This window comes from Acanthochromis polyacanthus, chromosome 19, assembly GCF_021347895.1.
Source record: "Acanthochromis polyacanthus isolate Apoly-LR-REF ecotype Palm Island chromosome 19, KAUST_Apoly_ChrSc, whole genome shotgun sequence".
In the NCBI taxonomy this organism is placed as follows: domain Eukaryota; kingdom Metazoa; phylum Chordata; class Actinopteri; family Pomacentridae; genus Acanthochromis; species Acanthochromis polyacanthus.
The window spans coordinates 2,109,336-2,131,344 of record NC_067131.1 but is presented as its reverse complement, the minus strand read 5'-3'; the positions used below and the strand labels follow the sequence as shown (position 1 = coordinate 2,131,344).

Sequence of the window (22,009 nt, the reverse complement as noted above, 5' to 3'; positions counted from 1 at the left end):
TTCCCATCATGAAATAAAACCATTTAAACCAAATAACTCCCTTCACAGCTGAAATCAAACCCCAGCTGCTCAGCGCATCCCTAATAAACTGGGGATCTACTAATAAAATCCAGCTAAAATCGAACTCAGCGACGCAGTTTCTCAGCTCGTACGGCGTAAAGACAAAACAGCCCCAAACACACGTCTCAATAAAGAAAATCCGTGGAAAGCGTGTAAATGATCAAACTCTTCTGAACGCTGGAGAGCCGGTGCGTAAATGGTGACCGTGTTCACCGTCCACGTTTGAGCTGAAACGTGAACTTGTTTGACATGTTTTAAGACGGCCCCTCTCTCTGATGAAGGAGGGACTCAGCCGCTGAAACATGTACAAGTTTATGTGGTGCGCACAGGACCTCCCCAAAAGTTTTGGCATATAAAAGCCAAGCTAAGTCATTTGTTTAGGCAGTAGGGAGTTTCTGCTAGGGTCTGGATTGGAGTTACACGCAGACCGGACCCTACCGTGTATGAGTGGTGTCTGAGGAGAAAAAGAGGATTCCCCTTTCCGCAAAGAATCTACATGTCTAATATTTAGACATGTTCAGCTTTGTGGATATTCGGTTAGCGCTCTTGCTCAGCGCAACAGTGCTTTTGGCGAGAGCTCAAGGCGAGGATGATAGTAAGTATCACTTTCAAACATTGATTCTTGAGTCTTTTTTGGCACCCTCAGGATGTGGATGGATGCTGTGCAGTTTTGCTGGAACTGATCATCCTCTGCGGGACTCCGGGGGCAGAGTGATGGTGAAAAGTTGATTCCACTGTGATTGTGTGTTTTTTTCTATTGGAGATCTGGAGGCGAATAGGAATTTATAGACTGGATTTTTTCTTTATTGTTTGCTGGCCTCACTGACGTGCAGATACATGCTCAGTGTGCGTCCTCCTGCTGCAGAGCAAACCTGAGGGGCGCAGCTGCGCTCTGATGCGCAATGACAGGACATTGAGTTCAAAGAGGGCTGGAGCACAGGCAGAAAGAAATTTGAGACAGAAAATCAGTGAAATTAAGTCTTTTCTTAAATAAGTTTGGTTCGGAAAGCAGTTTCCAGAAGTTTTAGGAAACTTTCTCCCCAGTTCACATATGTGTGCCAAACCCTGTACATCCCAAAAGTTTAATCTTTTCAAACAGTTTCGTCAAATTCGCACCAAAACGGAGCAAATCTAAACTATTTAGGTAATAAAACATAAGAATTGAGACTTTTTAAAAATCGTTTTGAGGCTAAACTTGTGCAACAGTGCTTAGGATGAATGTCACAAAGAATGAAACGTTTTTTACACTCAAGTTTGTATAAAACTGGATTTTATTTAGCTGAAAAAGTGACAACGGAAAAATCGCTCAAGTCTGACGTCGTCAGTGAAAAGGTCTAGACATCAATTAATCCCCAGCCAGGAGAGGGTGCGGAAGGCCTCCTTTCTTCAGGGTAGCAGCGCCGCTTTGTGGCCAACTCTGGAACTGCGCGTCCATCCTGCAAACCTCGGGCCTCCCACTGCATCCTGAAATGTGATTAGGCCCAGTGCAACTTTCCCCTCCTGGTTTTAAAAGGGGAAACTCTTGAACTTTACCCGAGCAGGAATGTTGGACAGTAACTTTAGAGCACTTAGTTCTGTCTTTAGGCTGAATTTTGATAGAAAATAACCCCAAAAAATGACTTGTAGTTCAGTATAGACATGCATGGACTCATTAGAAGCTTTTCTCCTGCTCACATATCAGAGTAAAGCTCATTTCTGGACACCTCCAGATGTAGCCCAAAATATAAACTTTGTCTTGTATTCCCACCCACCACCATCCACACCCGCAAACCTGCATATTCTGATGCCAAACCTAATCGTCAAGCATTCATAAGACAACATTTCTATCTAAATCCTCACTGTTTTATGTTGTTTTCTGTCAGTGCCACCAAACTAATCATGCTTTTGTTCTGTCTCAGGAACATTTGGCAGCTGCACATTAGACGGACAGTTGTACAACGACAAGGATGTATGGAAACCAGAGCCCTGCCAGATCTGCGTCTGCGACAGCGGATCCGTCATGTGCGACGAGGTGATCTGCGAGGACACAACTGACTGCGACGACCCCATCATCCCAGACGGAGAGTGCTGCCCCATCTGCCCCGACACTGATGGTACTCTCCCCCCACCCACCCGTCTCCAATTCTGTGGTTTGATTAGCTTTGTGGCGCCACCTAGTTTCCCCCTGCTGCATCTCTGACCATCCTCACATGGACTGGAGGCCCTCAGCCTGCCTGCCCGCCTGCTTGCTTCAGGATTTTCTCTCAAAAAAGAGTCGCTTTGGATTACGTTTTGTTGACTTTCAATAAGCATTCTTTAAGCCATGGATTATACCTTCTGTTTGGCAAAGTCTGGCAATGAATATTTCCATTTCCAGCATGCCTACCTGTGCAGTGACGCTGCAGAGTGCAACAGGGTTTACATTTTCCAAACAACATTTCTGTCTTTCACTTTCCTCCTTTCCTGCTACGGACATTCTTTAGCAGTCATGCTTTAGACTGCTTTTAACTTAACAATCAAGTAAAATACCTGATTTCATGCTTTAATCCACCCTGATGCCCAACCTGCTACAGATAAGACCAACTTTATTGATAATACAGGACAAGTTTGCTTGTTGCAGCAATTTAAAGCGTATAAAAGCATGAGAAAGTGATAAATAAAAACTGTTTGCAGCCTTTAGCTAAGTTTAACCCAACTCTTTGACTTTTAGATGATGTTCAGTTTGAATGAATGTGCTGACATGTTGTTTTCTCTGTTGGTTTTGCAGTCGTGGGACCAGTGCCTGAGGTATTTTGCACTTTTAACTTTGACATTGTAAACGATGTGAGACTAGAGATGTTGGCAGTTTAGTTTGCTGATGTTCTAGACTATACACTGATCTTTAACGTCTGGATGAAACATTGCAGTGTAGCCTAACTCCATTTTTCTGTCTCTCCATAGCCAGGAGACGTTGGCCCCAAGGGAGACAACGTAGGTTCTGTTCTGTCCTTTAATGACAATGACACCTGCATGTTTTTTATTCATAATATCTGTGTTTATGTGCTATAAGGACAAACCCAGAATAATGTTAAAAGCAGCTCTTTCTTAATGTGTGTTTTTAAACAGCATTTTCTTCTGTGAAAGAGAAATGAGATGCTTTTGTTGAAACACTGACACCTCACTGTTTCTGTGCTGTGCTGGTTTTTTGTCGTTTACATAAATAATATTGTCGAACATTTTAGTGGAAATCGTGCCAGTATTCATCTTTGCAGCATTGCATTTAGTTATTCTGTTAGTTTTCATGGGGTTTTTAGAGAATAGTTTTGGCTTTGAGATATATTCTGCCATTTATTGAGTACAAACTTTAAAAAATCTCTGTGTATTTGCTAAATGAGCCCCAACAAACTGACCTAGAAGCTGCTGCTGATGCTGTGACCTGACTGTCACCGGTGACCTTTGATAATTAGGTCACAAGGTCAGGAGGTCATTGAAAGTTCAGAGGTCAAGAAAACAATGATTACATATTAAAATGGGAGCAAAATGGAGCCAACTTTAACATTAAAAACCAGCATTTATTTTGTTATTATCCAGAAAAACTGCATCTCATCTTTACTTTACAAAAAGAAATGATAAATATCACGCTGTCAATGCTGCTAGTAAAGCTGTTTGAAGATTTGCAGCCTGCTGTGTAATGGATGTGCTGAGGACTGGAGCTCCTGTGATGAATATTGATCGTATCTGTTCTCTGCAGGGTCCAGTTGGTCCTCCTGGTAACGATGGAATCCCCGGACAGCCTGGACTCCCCGGCCCTCCTGGCCCCCCTGGTCCCCCTGGCCTTGGCGGAGTAAGTATCACCACCGAGTCAGAACATCCAGAAAGGTCAATATTAAGCTTTGTGTAAGGCTGTTGTCTGTTTACATGTTAGAAACTCATGTCAGTTTAGGTCATCTCTGCAGTCTTCAGTAGATTCTGCGTGTAGATCTTTACACTGACGGAACTGAGGAGGAAGATCAGAAGGTGGAACTTAATGCCAGAGAGAAAGAACATTTCTCAGTTTCTATTTCAGCACTAAGAGAGCAGACAGCTCCTTATCCTCAGGTTTAGGTGTGAGGAAAGTCCACAGAGTCTCGTGTTGACCTCACCAGTTCAGTTTGATGACCTTAAGTGACATAAAATCATTTTAACATGCTAGTATGTCATAGTTTAACGTGGAATAGAAGTCTTTATGCTGTATGATGTGTGTCAGAGTGACTGAGTAACAGTGAAAATGCTCTTTTCAGATGTCCTATGTAACTTAGTGCTCTTATGTGCCATTCTCCAAAGCCCATTCTTCATCCTTTCACTTCACAGAACTTCTCTCCTCAAATGAGCTACATTGACCCCTCCAAATCCAGCGGCCCCCCTGTTCCTGGACCAATGGTGAGAAGCTTGTCTGTCTCTTTCTCTCAAAACACCTGAATTTGATCACCAAGAAAGACGAGAGAAAATCAAATGGCTTTTTCCTCTTTATCATCATTAGGGTCCTATGGGTCCCCGTGGTCCTCCTGGACCTTCTGGCTCCTCTGTAAGTATTCTGCTATCAGTTACAGCTACTTACTAATCATACCCCTCTACATTTTGTCCTAAATGTTTTTGTGTATCTGAGATGAATAGTTAAAGATTAAAAGAGATGTTGTATTGACCTGCCTTTGTTTTTGGCTCTCAGGGTCCTCAGGGATTCACCGGACCCGCCGGAGAGCCTGGTGAGCCCGGAGCTTCTGTGAGTACACAGGATGTTCTACTAAACATGCATTTCTCTCCGTTTTGTTGAAAGATAAACATGTTGAGTTTAGGGTGAAAATGCTAGCTTGATCCACATAAAAGTTGCACCTCAGTTTTCATTAGTTTAAAAGTCAGTTTCAGAAATCTGCAGGATTGTTTTTGCTGGAATTCTTCATAAACTTCAGATAGTCCACCTGCTGTTGTAGCTGCTGACCCACTGACACACATCTGCACAACATCACTTTGTCCCAGTGCCCTTCTTACTCAGACTTTCACCTAAAATACTTCATTCGATGCTAATCCGGTTGGTTATTGGTGTTTTTAGGGTCCCATGGGTTCTCGCGGTCCTGCTGGTCCCCCTGGAAAGAACGGAGACGATGTAAGTGATTCATGGCTGGTTTATTCACATCTGTCTTTGTTTAATGAGGTACTTTGTGTATTCATGCATAACCTGCAGAAAAACACAGCTAAAGCTAAAACCTTTGTCATTTTGTTCTCGTTCTTTGGTTGTACGTCATAAACCCTGAGTAAATGTGCGTTGCTTGTCTGCACACATCGATATTTACCTCCTCTCTGTGTGTTTTTACCAGGGTGAGCCCGGCAAACCTGGACGTCCTGGTGAGCGTGGAGCTGCTGGTCCTCAGGTGAGCGATTCCCACCAACGGTCAGGACACGATCAGAAAGAATCATCCCTCCACTGACGTTAATGTGAAAGCTGACAGTCAGAATACACATAAAGCCGCAACAGTTTGCACCTTTTTTTGGTCCACTCATAGTTGTTCTTCCTCCTAATTTGCAGATCTTGAATCTTATTCAACAAACTCTTCATGCACGTTTTTGAAACTTGACGTGTTTCTTGTTCTCCTCACGCAGGGTGCTCGTGGATTCCCCGGAACCCCCGGACTCCCCGGCATCAAGGGACACAGAGTGAGTTTGGAAGAGCAATCACTACCAACATTTCCCTTTTCAGCTGCTGTGAGCTCTTCATGACGCTTGTTGATGTTGTCCTCAGGGTTTCAGCGGTCTGGATGGAGCTAAGGGAGACTCTGGTCCCTCTGGCCCCAAGGTAAGACAGCAGGACGGGCTGTAAAATCAGAAACTGTAACGATGCTTCGGTTTGAACACCAAGTCCAGACCTAACTGCTTCTGTTTTTGTCCACAGGGAGAGGCTGGTGCCCCCGGTGAGAACGGAGTCCCCGGTGCCATGGTACGTTTTATCCCACACTTCTAAAATCATTTTTTGCCACTGATGGGATAGAGTCTCTGCAAGGCCTTGAGTTATGCATGCTTAAAGGAAGGTTGTAATCGTGTTTGTGTTTTTTCTAGGGCGCTCGTGGTCTTCCTGGTGAGAGAGGCCGCCCTGGACCTCCTGGCCCTGCTGTAAGCGCTTCCATTTCCATTTCTTCTAATCTTATCCACTCATTAAAACCCCTGCTAGTTAAAACAGCTCTGGAGCTCAGTTTACTCATGATATTTATTCTCCTACTGTTGGTTAGAGATGCAAATGTTTGATGTATTCTCCTCCTCCTTCTTTAGGGTGCTCGTGGTAATGATGGCAACACTGGTGCTGCTGGTCCTCCTGTAAGTATTTTTGCTCTATTTATCACCATTTCATTTTGGGTTTTACTTCCTCTTTTAACCGCTACACACTTCCACAACTAAAGCTCCAATACAGTGTTGGTTTGGTCCCATGCAGATGCTATAAACGCAATGATTCAACATCAGCATCAGTATTTGCTGTTAACAACATTTTTCTGTATTTTTTAGGGAGCCACCGGACCTGCTGGAGCCCCTGGATTCCCCGGTGGTGCTGGTGCTAAGGTAAGTCAGTACTGTGGATAAATCACACCAAAACAGCCGGTCAGATCGGTTTGTCCCACATGGATTCAGTGTAAAAGTGCTGCTCTGCTTTACTGTCAAACTTCATATAAGGGTTGCCAAGAATTCTGTGTTAGTCTTTTAATCTTTTTTTTTTTAACTCTCACTGACCCGAGTAGCTGCTTCATAACCCCCCTGATGTTGCTTATTAGCGGGAAAATTGGTTTAATTTAACTCTACACATGAAATCCTGTCATTTTACTTAGAGGAGATTTTAGAATCTGCAGGATTCACGATTCTCTCTCTGCTGCTGTCAGCCATTAAAAACCATGATGACAAATTTCAGAACAGCATCCTGAATACTCCAGGTAAACACTTCAGCCACCAGATGGCATCAGTAGACCTCTAATAGCGCCTTACCTCTGCTGCCTCCTCCCTGATAGAAGCTATTTTAAGTCTCACCTGTGATGAAGTCACTCATATCTGGGGTATTTTAGGAATCATGAGGAGGAGAGAAGAGAAAAAGCTGCTGGAAATGTGACAGCAGTAGAAAACTGGGATGTGATGACAGAAAAATCCAACAATTTTAAATTCATGTCTATAATGCATCATTTTAAGATTATTCACAGGATTATTTTGTCTCCATTTACTCTGTATTTAGACTTAAACTCCCAAAATCTTAGTGCAAACTGTGTATTTTACTCTTCAAATGTGTGTTATTTTCCACAAGCATAAACAAATTATGGCAGTACAATCATAACGTCACAGTTTTACAGACTCTGAGACTCTTAAAGTGTCTTTCAGGTGTAATTTCTGTGTCTGTATTTACTATAATATGATGTTGATAAGACTGGAAAGATGAACTGTGTGTTTGTGATTTAAATTGTGATTTATTTTTGATTTACCAGATCCACTCACATGATATTACAGGCACAGATTTCTAAACTATCGTTGCTTCCCTCCACAGGGAGAGACCGGTCCTCAGGGAGGCCGTGGAAATGAGGGACCCCAGGGAGCCCGTGGTGAGCCTGGTAACCCAGGACCCTCTGGACCCGCCGGCCCTGCTGTGAGTAGACACTGGACTTATCAGTGGGCACGTCATTTCCACCTTTTTTATGGAGGAAAAAAATCTAAAATACTTTTATTTTGCTCCTTTTCCATCAGGGTGCCCCTGGATCTGATGGTTCCCCTGGTGCTAAGGGTTCTCCTGTAAGTAGCATCCACATCCATCATGTTTGTTCCACTTGAATCCTGCTCATGAAGTCCTCTGACTCCTGAACTCTCCGTCCTACAGGGTGCTGCTGGTATCGCTGGTGCTCCTGGTTTCCCCGGTGCTCGTGGTCCTGCTGGAGCTCAGGGAGCTGTTGGTACTCCTGGTCCCAAGGGTAACACTGTGAGTAGACCGACTGATTACGTGAAGTTTTCCTGTCAAGATGCGTCATTCTTCAGTGCCGTACACATCTGGGCCTGAGTGGATTTTGCATTTTTCTGCCAACAGGGTGACCACGGTCCCTCTGGTCCTAAGGGAGAGCCCGGTGCCAAGGGAGAGCCTGTAAGTTTCAAACTAAATCAGCTGTTTCCCACCATTTATTTACCACTTTATGTGATATAAGAAGAAGCTAGCAGATCTGACAGACTTTCCTTTCCTTTCCAGGGCCCCGCTGGAGTTCAGGGACTTCCCGGCCCCTCTGGTGAGGAGGGAAAGAGAGGACCTCGTGGAGAGCCTGGTGGTGCTGGACCCCGTGGACCCCCTGGAGAGCGTGTACGTTCTTCTCCTTCACTTTAACAAAGTGTTAAAGTACCCAACATCCTCTCACAATTTGAGACTTTAACGTTAGAGCGCTGCAGTTTGTGCCTCTGCAAAGAGAGAGTATGTTAAATTCCCAGGGGGATTCACGCCTCAGACGACACCTGATTATCCAGTTAGTGATGTGGTTCTCTGTTTTTCCTTTAGGGTGGCCCCGGTGCTCGTGGTTTCCCTGGTGCTGATGGAGCTGCTGGTGGCAAGGTGAGTCGGTCTATCTACCCAGAGACCCCACGACCAGATTGGAAGCAAATTTATTAAACTTTATGCCCCTTAATGTCTTCAAACTCACCAGACTCCCAACTCGATTGGAGGTCACTTATAATATGAAGTCAGCACTGAAAAGCACCATAAGTGGCATTTTTGGAGATTAATTTTAATGTTAAGGGAGTCTGATAGAATTTTATTTATTTATTTTATTTTTCTTTATTCTTTATTTTTTCGTTATTTACAATGACGACCTGGAAAGAGGCCCCAGCAGGAAGAAAGACGACAAATAAACAATATATGTACAAAAAATGACACAAGTGTTGAAACAGAGATTAAACCTCCTGTTGTCTTCATTTATGAGCACCAAAAGATATTGTTTCCTTGTCTGAAAAAAATCCAAATATTCAGCAAAAACATTTCTTTTTTTTGTGATTATACTTTTTATTTGCACTGTCAAAAGAGCATGTACAAGCAAGATATGGCCTAACAGTGCACATAGTAAGAGCAAACAAAAACAAAAAAGGGCAGATCAAATAAAACAAAGTAAATGATCAAACATAGCAGAGACATCTCAATAGACTTTAGCTGGTTACATTCCCCAAATTTCTGAAAATTAGCAAAACCTTCAGGAAGAAAATTCCAAGAATTCCTTAAAAATTTCTCTTAAAAGTTTATTTTAAAAAATCTCCCAAATTTGGCAAGAAAATTATTGTAAATATTTTCCAAAAATGAGTAAAAATATTCCAAAAAAAATCATAAAACTGATTACATATATATCAGTAAAACTTCTAATGTTTTCTGTAAGAACATTTACAAAAAAAATCAACCAAAATTCTGCGAAATTCACTGGATTTTGGTTGATTTTTATGTGAATGTTCTTAATAAATATTTTTCTTTTACATTTGTTTTTTCCATTAAAAATATTCCAAAACTTTCCACAAATGTTGAAAATGTGGACATCAGAAGTTTCACTGTGAAAATACATTTTTTTCCCACATTTTCAAACTTTAAAATGGGTCAGTTAACAACAACCTAAACTAATGCTAGCAATTCAATGAAAACAGTCAGCATGTGCAGCGGTCCTCTGGGGTCTGCTGCAGCTTCTGCTTAAAGATGTAAGGTGATTGAAGTGATGACAGTTTCAGAGATTTTTGGAGGAAATTCCAATCGATCGCTGCAGCAAAGCGAAAGGAATTCCAGCTAAAGACAGAGCGAACCTCGGAGATAGAACCTTGGATTACAGGTGGTAGTTGTTATGGGAGGGGTGTAGGAGGTTGGAGAGGTTTTGATGTGTCTTTAAATCCTAATTTTCACCAACTAGAACATCTTACGGACGTCTCTCCTGACTCTTGTCCACAGGGTGCCCCCGGTGAGCGCGGTGCCCCCGGAGCGATGGGAGCTCAGGGAGCCACTGGTGAGTCCGGCAGCCCTGGTGCTCCTGGCGCCCCTGGATCCAAGGTGAGATCTACAGCATGTTTCTTCACATGGAGCGTTTCTGTGCTCTTTATATCCAGTGACTCTTACGTGTGTCCTGGTCTCCTTAGGGTGTGACTGGTAGCCCTGGAAGCCCCGGCCCTGATGGCAAAGTTGGACCTGCTGTAAGTACCGAGCCTCAGAGGGTGTTTTAAGTATTTGGAAATATGCCATGCAATGATAGGGAATCTGGATCTATTCTCAGTGTTTCCTGTATTTTAATTAGAGGAGGCTGTCCCTGGAAATGGACTTTTTCCTGTTAAGGTCATTCTCGCCTGCTACCTGAGAGCGTAGGTGGAACTTATAGAAAGTTGTGGAATGAGGATGCATCTGGAAGTTCTTATTATTTCTTACTTCCACTTCAACACAAGCTACCTTGTGCGCTGATGTACTTTAAAATAAGTCTCTCATTCAGTTTACGTCAACAGAAGAATATTTTACGGTGAACCTGATGAGTTTTACTCAACAGTGGATCATTTAATTTGATATCTGCAGCAGTATTATCATTTCAGAGGTTGTAAATTCCATAAATACCCGATTCGTTTCTTGTTGTCTTCGTGGTTTGGTGTCTCGGAGGCTTTTGAGGCTGAATGATTTAAGATGTGACAATTGCGTTTGCTTTAAGTTGTATGTAGTTAATGAGGCTTTAAGGGATTTGTGAATATTTGTTACACTTGAAAGTGAGATGAAGGATTCTCTGCTGTGACTGGAGGGATTTATTTTTAGAACAGTATTTGTAAGTGGTTCGTTTTTTGTGTTTTTTGGTTCCGTGAATATACCAATGGGAAGAATGATGGACTCTCCAAGCCATCAAGTTCTGATATTTACTTTTTTGATGGAAATATTTTTAGGGTGCTCCTGGACAAGACGGCCGCACCGGACCTGCTGGCCCCGCCGGATCCAGAGGACAGCCTGGAGTTATGGGATTCCCCGGACCCAAAGGAGCCGCTGTGAGTAGACACAGCTCCTCCACTCACTTTGTTTTCAAATGTAAAAACAGGATCATTATTTAAATTACACATTTGGCACATTTTTCCTAGCAAGCACAGCCTGTCCAGTACTGGAAAAATCACACATTTTGTTAAGAAATTAAAAGAAAATGTAGGAATATTGTGGAAAATGTCTTTTTTATAGCTCCTAAAACTCAGATCAAGTAGGAATACTGGTGTAAAATCCTCCATACAGAAGATCTAAGTGTGGATTTCTGCCTTTTTAACAGGGTGAGAGTGGAAAGCCTGGCGAGAGAGGTCCCGGTGGTGCCGTCGGCGCTGTCGTGAGTACTTCTGTATTTCTGAAACTAAAAGTCTGAGAGTGTTCCATCGAAATGAAAATGCCAAAAGAGCAGTTGGTCATTTGTTTTTGGTCGTGTTGTTGCTCACAGGGTGCTCCTGGCAAAGATGGTGATGTTGGTGCTCCTGGACCTTCTGGTGCTGCCGTACGTATCTCCTCTGCTTTGTTTAACCGCCTGCTGTCTTCATTTATGGACACCAAAAAACATTGTTTCCTCGTCAGAAAAAATCCAGAAATTCAGCAAAAAAAAAAAAAAAAAATGACCCAGATTTTTAAAAATTTGCAAAACATTCAGGAAGAAAATTCCAATAATTCCTTAAAAGTAACCCTTAATAGTTTTATTTTAAAAAAATCCCCCAACTTTGGCAAGAAATTCTTGTCAATACTTTTTTTAAAAATGAGAAAAATGTTCCAAAAAAATCCTAAAAATATCTAAAGTGATTACATATATATCAGTAAAACTTTCTCTTTAAGAACATTCACAAAAAAATCAACCAAAATCCAGCGAAATTCGTTGGATTTTGGTTGATTTTTTTGTGAATGTTCTTAAAGAAATATTTTTTAAACTTTTTTCCCCACCAAAAAATGTTCCAAAAACGTAGAAAATGTGGACATCACAAGCTTCACAGTGAAAATATATTTTCCCCCACACTTTCAAACTTTAAAACGGGTCGATTTGACGAGCAGGACGACATGAGGGTTAAAACACAAGCAGGCAGTACTTTTAAAATCATAGTTGTGTATTTTCTAAGGCTGACTTCACATGATGAGCTCCAGGTGAGTTTCTCATCATTTTATTTCCTCTTTTCTGTTCAGGGACCTGCTGGAGAGAAAGGTGAGCAGGGACCTGCTGGTCCTCCTGGATTCCAGGTGGGTTTTAGGTTTATTCTAGCAGCCAGTGTTCTGTCTTTTATATTTATTTTTTATATGATTTATATTCGTCAGCACTAAACTCTTCTACCTTTCTTAACTGTGCAGGGTCTTCCCGGACCCCAAGGTGCTACTGGTGAGACTGGCAAGCCTGGAGAGCAGGTATGGATCACACAAATCTTAGTTTTTTCCCCCTAACCTGTGATTAATTTTAAGCTCAGGCTTCATATGAAGTGTAGAATGTAGGTCCTGTTCAGACATCTCATACAGTTAGCACAGAAAAGAGCAAACAACTGCATGATTTGAGATTTTGTCACTATACCCCTGCAGACACTGAGTCATTGCACATCATTCTGAAATCCTCCGTCTTGATAACTTTCTTTCCCCTCCCTGGTTTTGTTCAGGGTGTTCCCGGTGAGGGTGGACCCCCTGGCCCATCTGGACCCAGAGTGAGTATCTCCCACACATCATCTTCTCCGGTAAACGCCGTTGGTCTGGTGTGACTGACGTGTCCCTCCTTTCCTTCAGGGTGAAAGAGGATTCCCTGGTGAGCGTGGCGGCCCTGGACCTGCTGGCCCAGCTGGAGCTCGTGGTGCTCCTGGTCCTGCTGGTAACGATGGAGCCAAGGTGGGTTCACCAAAGAGAAATACGTTCTCGTTAAGAAGTACTCTTCTTAAACAAGATGGTTATGTTCACATGACATAAAATTAAGAAAATTCAAGCAGCAGTTGAAATTTAACATTGCAGTTAAACAGTTAAGGTTTGGAAAGTTTTAACCAGAATAAAACTGAATACAGTAATAAAAGTGAATCAAAATGTTTCGTATTGCTTCCCTCTGAAACTCTGAATCTATTTGGAATTTTAGCTCCCCATTTGGGGGTTTAAATCTTTTTAATTCCCTAAATTTGTAAGAAGGAGGTGTGGTTTTAGGGCTCTTCATTTCACTAATATATGTAAAATACAACTGGTTAAATACATTCTGAGGATGTAATTGATTACGCAATATTTTCTCACCCTGCTTTGTCCTGAAACCAGAAAAACATCGTTACATTTAGGATACAAGACATTTCTAATATGCATTTAAAGGCGACATGGTCGGTAGAAACGGATAAAAGGAAAGTCCTCATCATCCTTTAGTGCTTATTATTTACCTTTTACTGTTTTTCAACCCAGACCTTAATTATAACAGATGAGAAAGCAAACAAACAAACAGTGCTGTCCATTTGCTTTGATTTTACTGTCCGTCATTCATATAGTTAAGAGAAAATGATAGTTTTAAATCTCTTTTGCCAGCCCAGAATATAGACATTTATGTTAAGGCTGGAAGAAAAGTCACTTTGGAGGCTACACACCCACTGCCGGTCAAAAACAAAGGAAATATCATTTATTGATATTATTATTTACCTTAGTTACCTCGTTAATAAGACTGATTTTGTTCAAGTGCTTGTAGATGCCTTATTCTGTCGTGGTTCAAGTGTGAATAATATGGTGCATTTGAGGAGTAAACGTGTTTATTTATGTATTCTGATTGTGCATCTTCACCTCAGCTAAAGATCAGATAGCGTTCATTTTAAATAGTCTAAAATCAACTTAAGTAGCAAGATCGATGCCGTGTTTTATCTCCCAAGTCACATTTATTTATACAGCACAAGTTGGCTCAGAGTGCTTCCTATTTGAGGGACGTTGTTGAGACCAACTCATCGATTCCCAGCGAGCAAGAAGTGTAAAGTGGAGGACAGAGCTCCAGCAGAACCAGGCTCAGGGAGGGCAGTCATCTGGTTAGGGTGAGGGGAGAGTGGAGAGAAAAAAAAGGAATTTATGCAAAAACAAAAATAGCATAGTTTTGATTCCAGATGCAAACTCAGCTGCTGATTCAAAGCGTGAAACAGACAAGAAAACGCAGTAATTAATAATCTGCTGCTGCTGCTGCTGAGGATGTATTCTGCAGATCTGAGTGAGTTACAGCCAGTTCAATTCAATTCAGTTTCATTTATATGTATTTATAAAAGGTCCAGACCTGACGAATTATAAACAGAGCAGAAAACCCAACAATCCAAAGTAGATAGCTAACGTACTCCACATCTGTTCTAAGTATTGATCCACATGTGCATGCTTTAAATCACAGACAAACTGCTGCACTGGTTTCTAAAAACTAAAGCTGCTAGACAGGATCTGCCGAGCATCAGTACAAATAATAAATACAAGATAATAAACGTCAGAGTTCATAAAACTGCAAAAGTCAACTTTATATTCTTGTTTTTATTCCTTCTGTGTCACAGTTTACCTGGCATCGTCCACTGGTTATTCTCTATGGATTGTTCTTTTATTAGTAGTATTAACGTGGCTATTTTGTGTTTTTGTGCCCGTACAGGGAGAGCCCGGTGTTGGTGGTGCCCCCGGTGGTGTCGGATCCCCCGGTATGCAGGGAATGCCTGGTGAGCGTGGAGCATCTGGTCTCCCCGGTGTCAAGGGAGAGAGAGTAAGTGTCAGAACAACTCCGTTAGCAGCTGTTTCCCATTGGTTAAAGACATAAAAGGACTGACTGATTTACTGATCGTTACTTCAAAGCTCAAAAAAGACAATACGGCTCATATATTTAGTGTCACCTGAAGAGTTACACCTAATTTCTTCATTTAATTTCTTGTTTAGTGGAGTTTTCATGTTACTTAACCTAGAAAGGAGTTATGACTTGCTAGTCAGAAGTTAACATGTGATAAATGCATAAAAGTTTTGACACAGGAAGGGAAACCACTTCAGTCTTCTGGATAGACGCCTGAGTGTTTATTTTCTCCTGATAAATAACCAAAAGTGGTTCCAAACTATAAGCAATCAATGGTTACTTTCAGTTTATCGATCACCCAAATGTTAGGACGTAACATGTTTGGGTTCTAGCTGAGACGAGGTTTACTTTTCAATCTCATTTAACTGTTAATGATCTTTCTCTTTTCTAGGGTGATGGTGGTGGCAAGGGAGCTGATGGTGCCCCCGGCAAAGACGGCGTCCGTGGTCTGACTGGTGCTATTGGAGTCCCTGGACCTCCTGGTGCTCAGGGTGAGAAGGTGAGATCAGACGTCGGTTTGGACCTGCTAATATCAGCTGTCATGAGCTTGCTTTATCTTTTCCTCCTTCTCCTGAAGTCAACTACTTTCACTGCACATAGAGCAAACATACACCCCCTGTCAAAAGTTTTAGGACACTTTCTCATTCAAATAAAGTAGAATCTGTCCTACAACTTCTGACAGGGGGTGTATCTACCAAATGTGGTACACATATGCAGCACATCAGGCTGAACAAAAAAGTCAGTGACAGCCACATTCCAAACCCAACAGGAAGTGAGATATTTTGCATTGAATGTCAGATTTTGCCCATTTTTCATTTCTTTCTAGAGCGAACTCCTCCTAGGGGGAAACTCCAATTCACCTCAAATTGGGCCAGTACATACAGGAGGCCTTAATGATCCAAAGTTATTAAAACCTTTTTCCAAAGTCAAAGGGCGTGTCCGTGGCGGCCTCTGGAATTTTGATCCTTCTCCATGAAATTTCAAATGCTGTGTAAATGCCCTGAACATGCTCCAATCTGCCTGAAACTTTACATGTATGATCAGAGTCCTGCCCTGATCACATCCATGTGATGAAATACACCCCCTGTCAAAAGTTGTAGGACAGGTTCTACTTTATTTGAATGAGACAGTGTCCTAAAACTTTTGACAGGGGGTGTATATGAACAGAACCTTCAAGCTTTCACATATTTCCTAGAAAATCATGAATATATATATCCAAAAATACAATAAGAATAGATATTCAGCTCTTTACTTTCTGACTGAGATATCTGCACATTGGCTGAAATGACTCTTTGACTCTAAAATAAATGTCTAGGATGACCAACCCAACCTGTCTGCTGACCTTCTGTTCTTTTGCTTCACTTCTGTTTTTAGGGAGAGCCTGGTGCCATGGGAGTCGCTGGACCCAGTGGACCTCGTGGTTCCCCTGTAAGTTCTTCTCTGAACACAAAACTTGATTTAAAAAAACGCTTAAAATGTTCTATAAAACAGAGTTGAATGGTTAAAGCAGACAGATTTGCATTTTTGCTCCGTGACACAGCAATAAATATGACCTGAATGAGCTTAAAATGTCAATCATTACTCTACCAGGGTGAGCGTGGAGAGACTGGACCTTCTGGACCTGCTGGATTTGCTGGACCTCCTGTAAGTTCTTTATTTTTATGTTTAGATGCCTACAGTTGTGTAAAACTGCTGCACAGATAGACTGAGTGAAGATGCTAATGTGTCTTGTGTCCGTCCACCTCAGGGTGCTGATGGTCAGCCTGGTGCTAAGGGAGAGACCGGAGACACTGGACCCAAGGGAGACGCTGGTGCTCCTGGACCTGGTGGACCTGTCGGAGCTGCTGGACCTCAGGTAGGTCGACCACATGTGACACAAATAAACTAATCAAAGTGATGTCGGGTAGTTACGACTATGAATTTTATGAATGGAACTTCTTTCATAGGATCATATTTTCCCAATTTTGGGAAATTAATTTTAAATTGTGCTTTAATTTTTCTGTCATCAGGGACCTGCTGGACCTCCTGGAGCTAAAGGTGCTCGTGGTGGCGCTGGATCCCCTGTGAGTCTTCATTAAACACAACAGCTTTACAGCATTAGATGAGACTCCTGGTGAGAAGTTTAATTTCTCATTATTTTATCTTTCTAGGGTGCTACTGGCTTCCCTGGACCTGCAGGCAGAGTCGGACCCCCTGGCCCTGCTGTGAGTTCCATCATCTGCACACAACCACCTGTTTTCTGTCATCATGAATCATCTTCAGAGCTGTTTGTTTATGACCATCATTTTGTTCCCAGGGAGCTGGTGGACCCCCCGGACCCCCCGGACCTGTCGGCAAAGATGGAGCAAGAGGAGCTCGTGGTGAGACCGGCGCTGCTGGTCGTCCCGGTGAGGCCGGAGCCGCTGGAGTCACAGGACCTGGTGGAGAGAAGGGTTCTCCTGGCGCTGATGGTGCCCCTGTGAGTTCCCGCTCTGCAACAGATGCTTTTTGAAGGTTTTCAAACTAAAAAACGTCCTGCAGGGATTTGTTTTCATGTTGCTAACTGACCGCTGTGTCCTCTTATGCAGGGTAGTCCTGGTTTGCCCGGACCCCAAGGTATTGCTGGACAGCGTGGTGTTGTAGGTCTCCCTGGACAGCGTGGAGAACGTGGTTTCACTGGTCTGCCCGGACCCGGAGTAAGTCTTCCTAGATTCTTTTATTTGACGAGACAGGACAATATTCCTTGAATCTATCATCGTTTCATGTATAGAAGACGTGTGTGGCTACTAAAACTCTTCCACCTGCATCCAGAGCACTGACCGCTCTTGTTTTCCTTCAGGGTGAGCCTGGAAAGCAGGGACCTTCTGGACCTGTTGGTGAGCGTGGCGCCCCTGGACCTGCTGGACCCCCTGGACTGTCTGGTGCTACTGGAGAGGCTGGTCGTGAGGTATGAGGTCTCAGTTAAGGGCAGAATGGTCTCACATGCATATTCAGCCTTTCTCTGGTAAACAGTGATGACTGACCGCCTCCTCTGCTCTCCAAAGGGATCTGCTGGACACGATGGTGCACCTGGTCGCGACGGAGCTCCTGGACCCAAGGTAAGGCTTTTTTTCTGGACATGTTTCATATTTGAGCCCCTGATGATACCTAAATATGAAACCCATCTCTCTAAAATGAGCCTTTAGCTGCTAGTCTCACTGGGAATGTGCTTCCATAGGGAGACCGTGGTGAGTCTGGTATGCCTGGACCCCCTGGACCTCCTGGAACTCCCGGAGCCCCCGGAACTGTCGGCCCCTCTGGCAAGAGTGGAGACCGTGGAGAGGGTGTAAGTCCCCCTACATGCAAATCTTGATCTTGTTTTTAAAGAAATGTGCAGATAACTTGTGATTTGACCAGTTTTCACTTTCTTCCCTTTAGGGTCCCGCTGGCCCTGCTGGTCCTTCTGGCCCTGCTGGCGTCCGTGGTCCTGCTGTACGTTGGACACCACATAACATCTCACACTGATTTACAAACAGACTCTGAAATATTGCAGAAATCTCACAGCATTTGCTGAAGACGGCATCTTGACCTCTCGTTGCTTTTTTCCAGGGTCCTGCTGGAGCAAAGGGAGACAGAGGAGAGGCTGGTGAGGCTGGAGACAGAGGCCACAAGGGACACCGAGGATTCAGCGGCATGCAGGGTCTGCCCGGACCTGCTGTGAGTAGCTGTTAGGAAGAAATCAAAGCTTTGTCATCTGACAAAACTAGCATCAATCCCTTTCCACACTTCAGGATTCAACTTGATTTTTACAACAACATGTTTTGATCTCCTTAACAAACAAACAAGAGTAGATATATTCATAAAGTTTTCTATCTTACTTCATCAGACAATAGCCTTCCTTTAGCCTTTGCTGATAGAATATTTCCTGTTTTCCATTGCTGCCTCCAGGGAGCTCCTGGAGAGAGAGGACCCGCTGGTGCCTCCGGACCTGCTGGACCTAGAGTAAGTACAAATGATTCACCATTTGTTGCATTACGCAGTTATTTACGCCCACAAATCTCAGCAAATCTCATAATTAGAGAGTCTGTTTGTAGTGTTCTTTAAATTTTGTCCACTGAGACAAGAGGAAAATATCATTTCAGCTGCTTTTAGTGCTTTTATGATAAACACGATTAGCCAGACTGAACATGTCATAGTTTCAGACACCTTTGCTGGTTTCCACTTCAGTCAAACACCAGTCTGAACTTTTATGCTTTGATGTGAAGTAATCGCTTGTCTTGGCTTCGTAGGGGCCTTCTGGATCTAGCGGTACTGTTGGTAAGGATGGTATGAATGGTATGCCCGGACCCATCGGACCCCCTGGACCTCGTGGTCGCAACGGAGAGATGGGACCTGCTGTAAGTTGTGCTGCTGTCTTTACTTCTATCCACCCACCCTCTGACTCCTTGAATGAATCTGCCATTTTTAAATTCTTGCTGTCTTACTACAGGGTCCTCCTGGACCTCCTGGACCTCCCGGACCCCCTGGAGCACCCGGTGGTGGATTCGACTTCATCAGCCAGCCTCTTCAGGAGAAGGCCCCTGATCCCCTGCGTGGAGGCTACCGTGCCGACGACCCCAACGTCCAGCGCGATCGTGACAACGAGGTCGACACCACCCTGAAGACCCTGACTCAGAAGGTTGAGAAGATCCGCAGCCCCGACGGCACCCAGAAGAGCCCCGCCCGCATGTGCCGCGACCTGAGGATGTGCCACCCTGAGTGGAAGAGCGGTGAGTGGAGATGCTGGTTCCACTGAGAAGTTAGATCAACATTACGAAGAGCTTGGGTTTAATCAGGTGTCCCTTCGTTCCAGGCATGTACTGGGTCGATCCCAACCAGGGCTCCGCTCTCGACGCCATCAAAGTCCACTGCAACATGGAGACCGGTGAGACCTGCGTCCCCCCCACACGGTCCAACATCCCCATGAAGAACTGGTACCAAAGCAAGAACTCCAAGAAGCACGTCTGGTTCAGCGAGTCCATGACCGGTGGATTCCAGGTGAGAAAAGAGACCCAAAGAAATGCACCCACCACATTCACTCTGTACTTAGAATTAGAATGGCTTTGTAGTCATCATAAGGGGCATGATGAAAAAATACGTAGCTTCTGCTGGACCGTGCCCAAAAACAAGCAATAAGAAATATAATATCAACATTAAATAATAAAATCAAATGCACATATATACAAAACAATATAAAAAATGCCAACATCTGCAAAGGAGGGCAGATATATACAATATGGAAGGTCAATGGAATAAGAACCAGTAGAATATGATAAGGAATATGTTAGGAAAGCAGCAGCAGTGACATTGTGCATTCAGTTAGAGAGGTAGTTCAGGAGTCTGATGGACCATGGGTAGAAGCTGTTCCTAAGCCTGTCTGTCCTGCATTTTGAGGATCTCAGTCTCTTCCCTGATGGCAGCAGGCTGAGCAGCTTCTGGCCAGGGTGTGTGCAGTCTGTCCAGATCTTTTCCCCTCTGCCTTACAACAGCAGTGACACCATGTTTGCTTCTCTTCCCTCCCTTTAGTTCCAGTATGGCACCGATGGAGCTGATTCCGAGGACGTCAACATCCAGATGACCTTCATGCGCCTGATGTCCAACCAGGCCTCTCAGAACGTCACATACCACTGCAAGAACAGCATCGCCTACATGGATTCCACCACCGGCAACCTGAAGAAGGCTCTGCTTCTGCAGGGATCCAACGACGTCGAGATCAGAGCCGAGGGCAACAGCCGCTTCACGTACAGCGTCAGCGAGGACGGCTGCACGGTGAGTTCACGCTGGAGCAAAGCTACACCTGCAAAACCATCCTCCAAGGAAGCACCGAGCAGTTTCTGACCTTGTTCTCTTTGTTTTCCCCCTCTACAGTCACACACTGGCGCATGGGGCAAGACAGTCATCGACTACAAGACGACGAAAACATCCCGCCTGCCCATCATTGACATTGCTCCTATGGATGTTGGTGCACCTGATCAGGAATTTGGCGTCGAAGTTGGCCCCGTTTGCTTCTTGTAAAAATGAAAGAAATATGGACATGACATTGTTGTTTTTTTTCTAGCAGTCATCTCTAAATCCTTTTTTCTATGCATTCAAAACTCACATTCGGCTGCCATTGGTCCACATGCTTTAAAAAAAAACCACTCTACTGAAGACGGTGTTTGTGTTTTTCCCAGTCATGAGAAGTTCTTTTTTTGGGGGACTGCTACTTCAACCGAAACCAACCGCAAGGACACTTTAAAAAGAATCTTTTGTTTCCACTGGCAACAAGAAAATAATATATACTTGTGTAAACAAAAAATTTCCCCCCTGGAGATTGAGAGAAAAAGATCTGCACACGCAATGAAACACAGGTGACTTTTGCCATTTTCTACCGCTGCAGAAGGACATTGAAAACAACAAATGATATGTACCATTTTTCTGGTGTTAAATAAATTGTAAAAAGTGTGAAGTGTCTTCTTGTTCTAAATTCACAAGAAAAATGAAAAAAAAAACACCTGAACATTGGTCAGACAAAAGAGCAAAACAACCAAGCTCACCTTCATTGCAATCTGTAGATGGCTACCTCATAACAAGAAGTCACCCCCAGCTTTTCTTTAATGAAAAAGGGGATATTTTACACAAGCCGTCTATTGGGGGAACATTAAACATTCAACGGTGCTATTACCAATTCAATGAGGTCCAGTTATTGGTGTTTGATGGTGAAACTCGCTGTCATACTGTAATCGATGCCACTAATGCCTGCAGAACCTTTGGTGCTACTCAATCGACTTATTGTCTTGTTGTCTATGCAGTGCAATTGTTTTCTTCTTAAGTGTTGGTTTAAAGGTCCTCTGGAAAGGTGATCACTGCAGATGTAATGCATGCAATCATGTCTTTTGTAGATATATAAAAAACAAGCAAGTGACTCTGGTTACGACATCATTTCCCTGCCCATGTGTTCAGTGTTGATCCTTCTGTCTGTTTGAACCCCCCTGTGGAAAAACTCCTCTTCACTAAAAAGAGAAAAACAGCACACGTCTCCCACCCTGTTGTTCATGTTGTTTGTTGATGTCTTTTTCGCGAAGGGTTTCTTAAAAAAGAATTTGAAGCAGACCCACTTTCATGGTTTAAAAAGAGAGATTCTGTACTTATTTTGTACATGTATAATAAATCGAGATGTTTTTAATTATTTTGGGTGCTGAAATAAAGCATGTGAAGTGGTCTACTCA

At 43.3% G+C, this 22,009-nt stretch overlaps 1 protein-coding gene across 2 annotated transcripts; it reads left to right on the top strand.

The window, feature by feature from the left end:
- The first annotated feature begins 432 nt into the window (after positions 1 to 432).
- On the top strand, positions 433 to 22,009 carry col1a1b (collagen, type I, alpha 1b). 2 transcript variants are annotated; one of them, XM_022191367.2, is made up of 51 exons: positions 433 to 655; positions 1,959 to 2,153; positions 2,807 to 2,826; positions 2,980 to 3,009; positions 3,770 to 3,862; positions 4,369 to 4,437; positions 4,538 to 4,582; positions 4,724 to 4,777; positions 5,105 to 5,158; positions 5,370 to 5,423; positions 5,653 to 5,706; positions 5,792 to 5,845; positions 5,942 to 5,986; positions 6,106 to 6,159; positions 6,316 to 6,360; positions 6,547 to 6,600; positions 7,565 to 7,663; positions 7,762 to 7,806; positions 7,892 to 7,990; positions 8,096 to 8,149; positions 8,252 to 8,359; positions 8,552 to 8,605; positions 9,971 to 10,069; positions 10,156 to 10,209; positions 10,936 to 11,034; positions 11,304 to 11,357; positions 11,466 to 11,519; positions 12,191 to 12,244; positions 12,353 to 12,406; positions 12,649 to 12,693; positions 12,773 to 12,871; positions 14,616 to 14,723; positions 15,196 to 15,303; positions 16,179 to 16,232; positions 16,395 to 16,448; positions 16,552 to 16,659; positions 16,814 to 16,867; positions 16,955 to 17,008; positions 17,101 to 17,262; positions 17,372 to 17,479; positions 17,623 to 17,730; positions 17,828 to 17,881; positions 18,001 to 18,108; positions 18,201 to 18,254; positions 18,372 to 18,479; positions 18,711 to 18,764; positions 19,052 to 19,159; positions 19,252 to 19,531; positions 19,615 to 19,799; positions 20,328 to 20,570; positions 20,670 to 22,009. In XM_022191367.2, the coding sequence occupies exons 1-51, from the start codon at positions 574 to 576 to the stop codon at positions 20,814 to 20,816; spliced, it is 4,332 nt and encodes a 1,443-aa protein (XP_022047059.2). In that variant the 5' UTR covers positions 433 to 573; the 3' UTR covers positions 20,817 to 22,009. The 2 variants fall into 2 exon arrangements, with proteins under 2 accessions (XP_022047059.2, XP_051795555.1); XM_051939595.1 differs by having other exon boundaries at positions 4,342 to 4,437.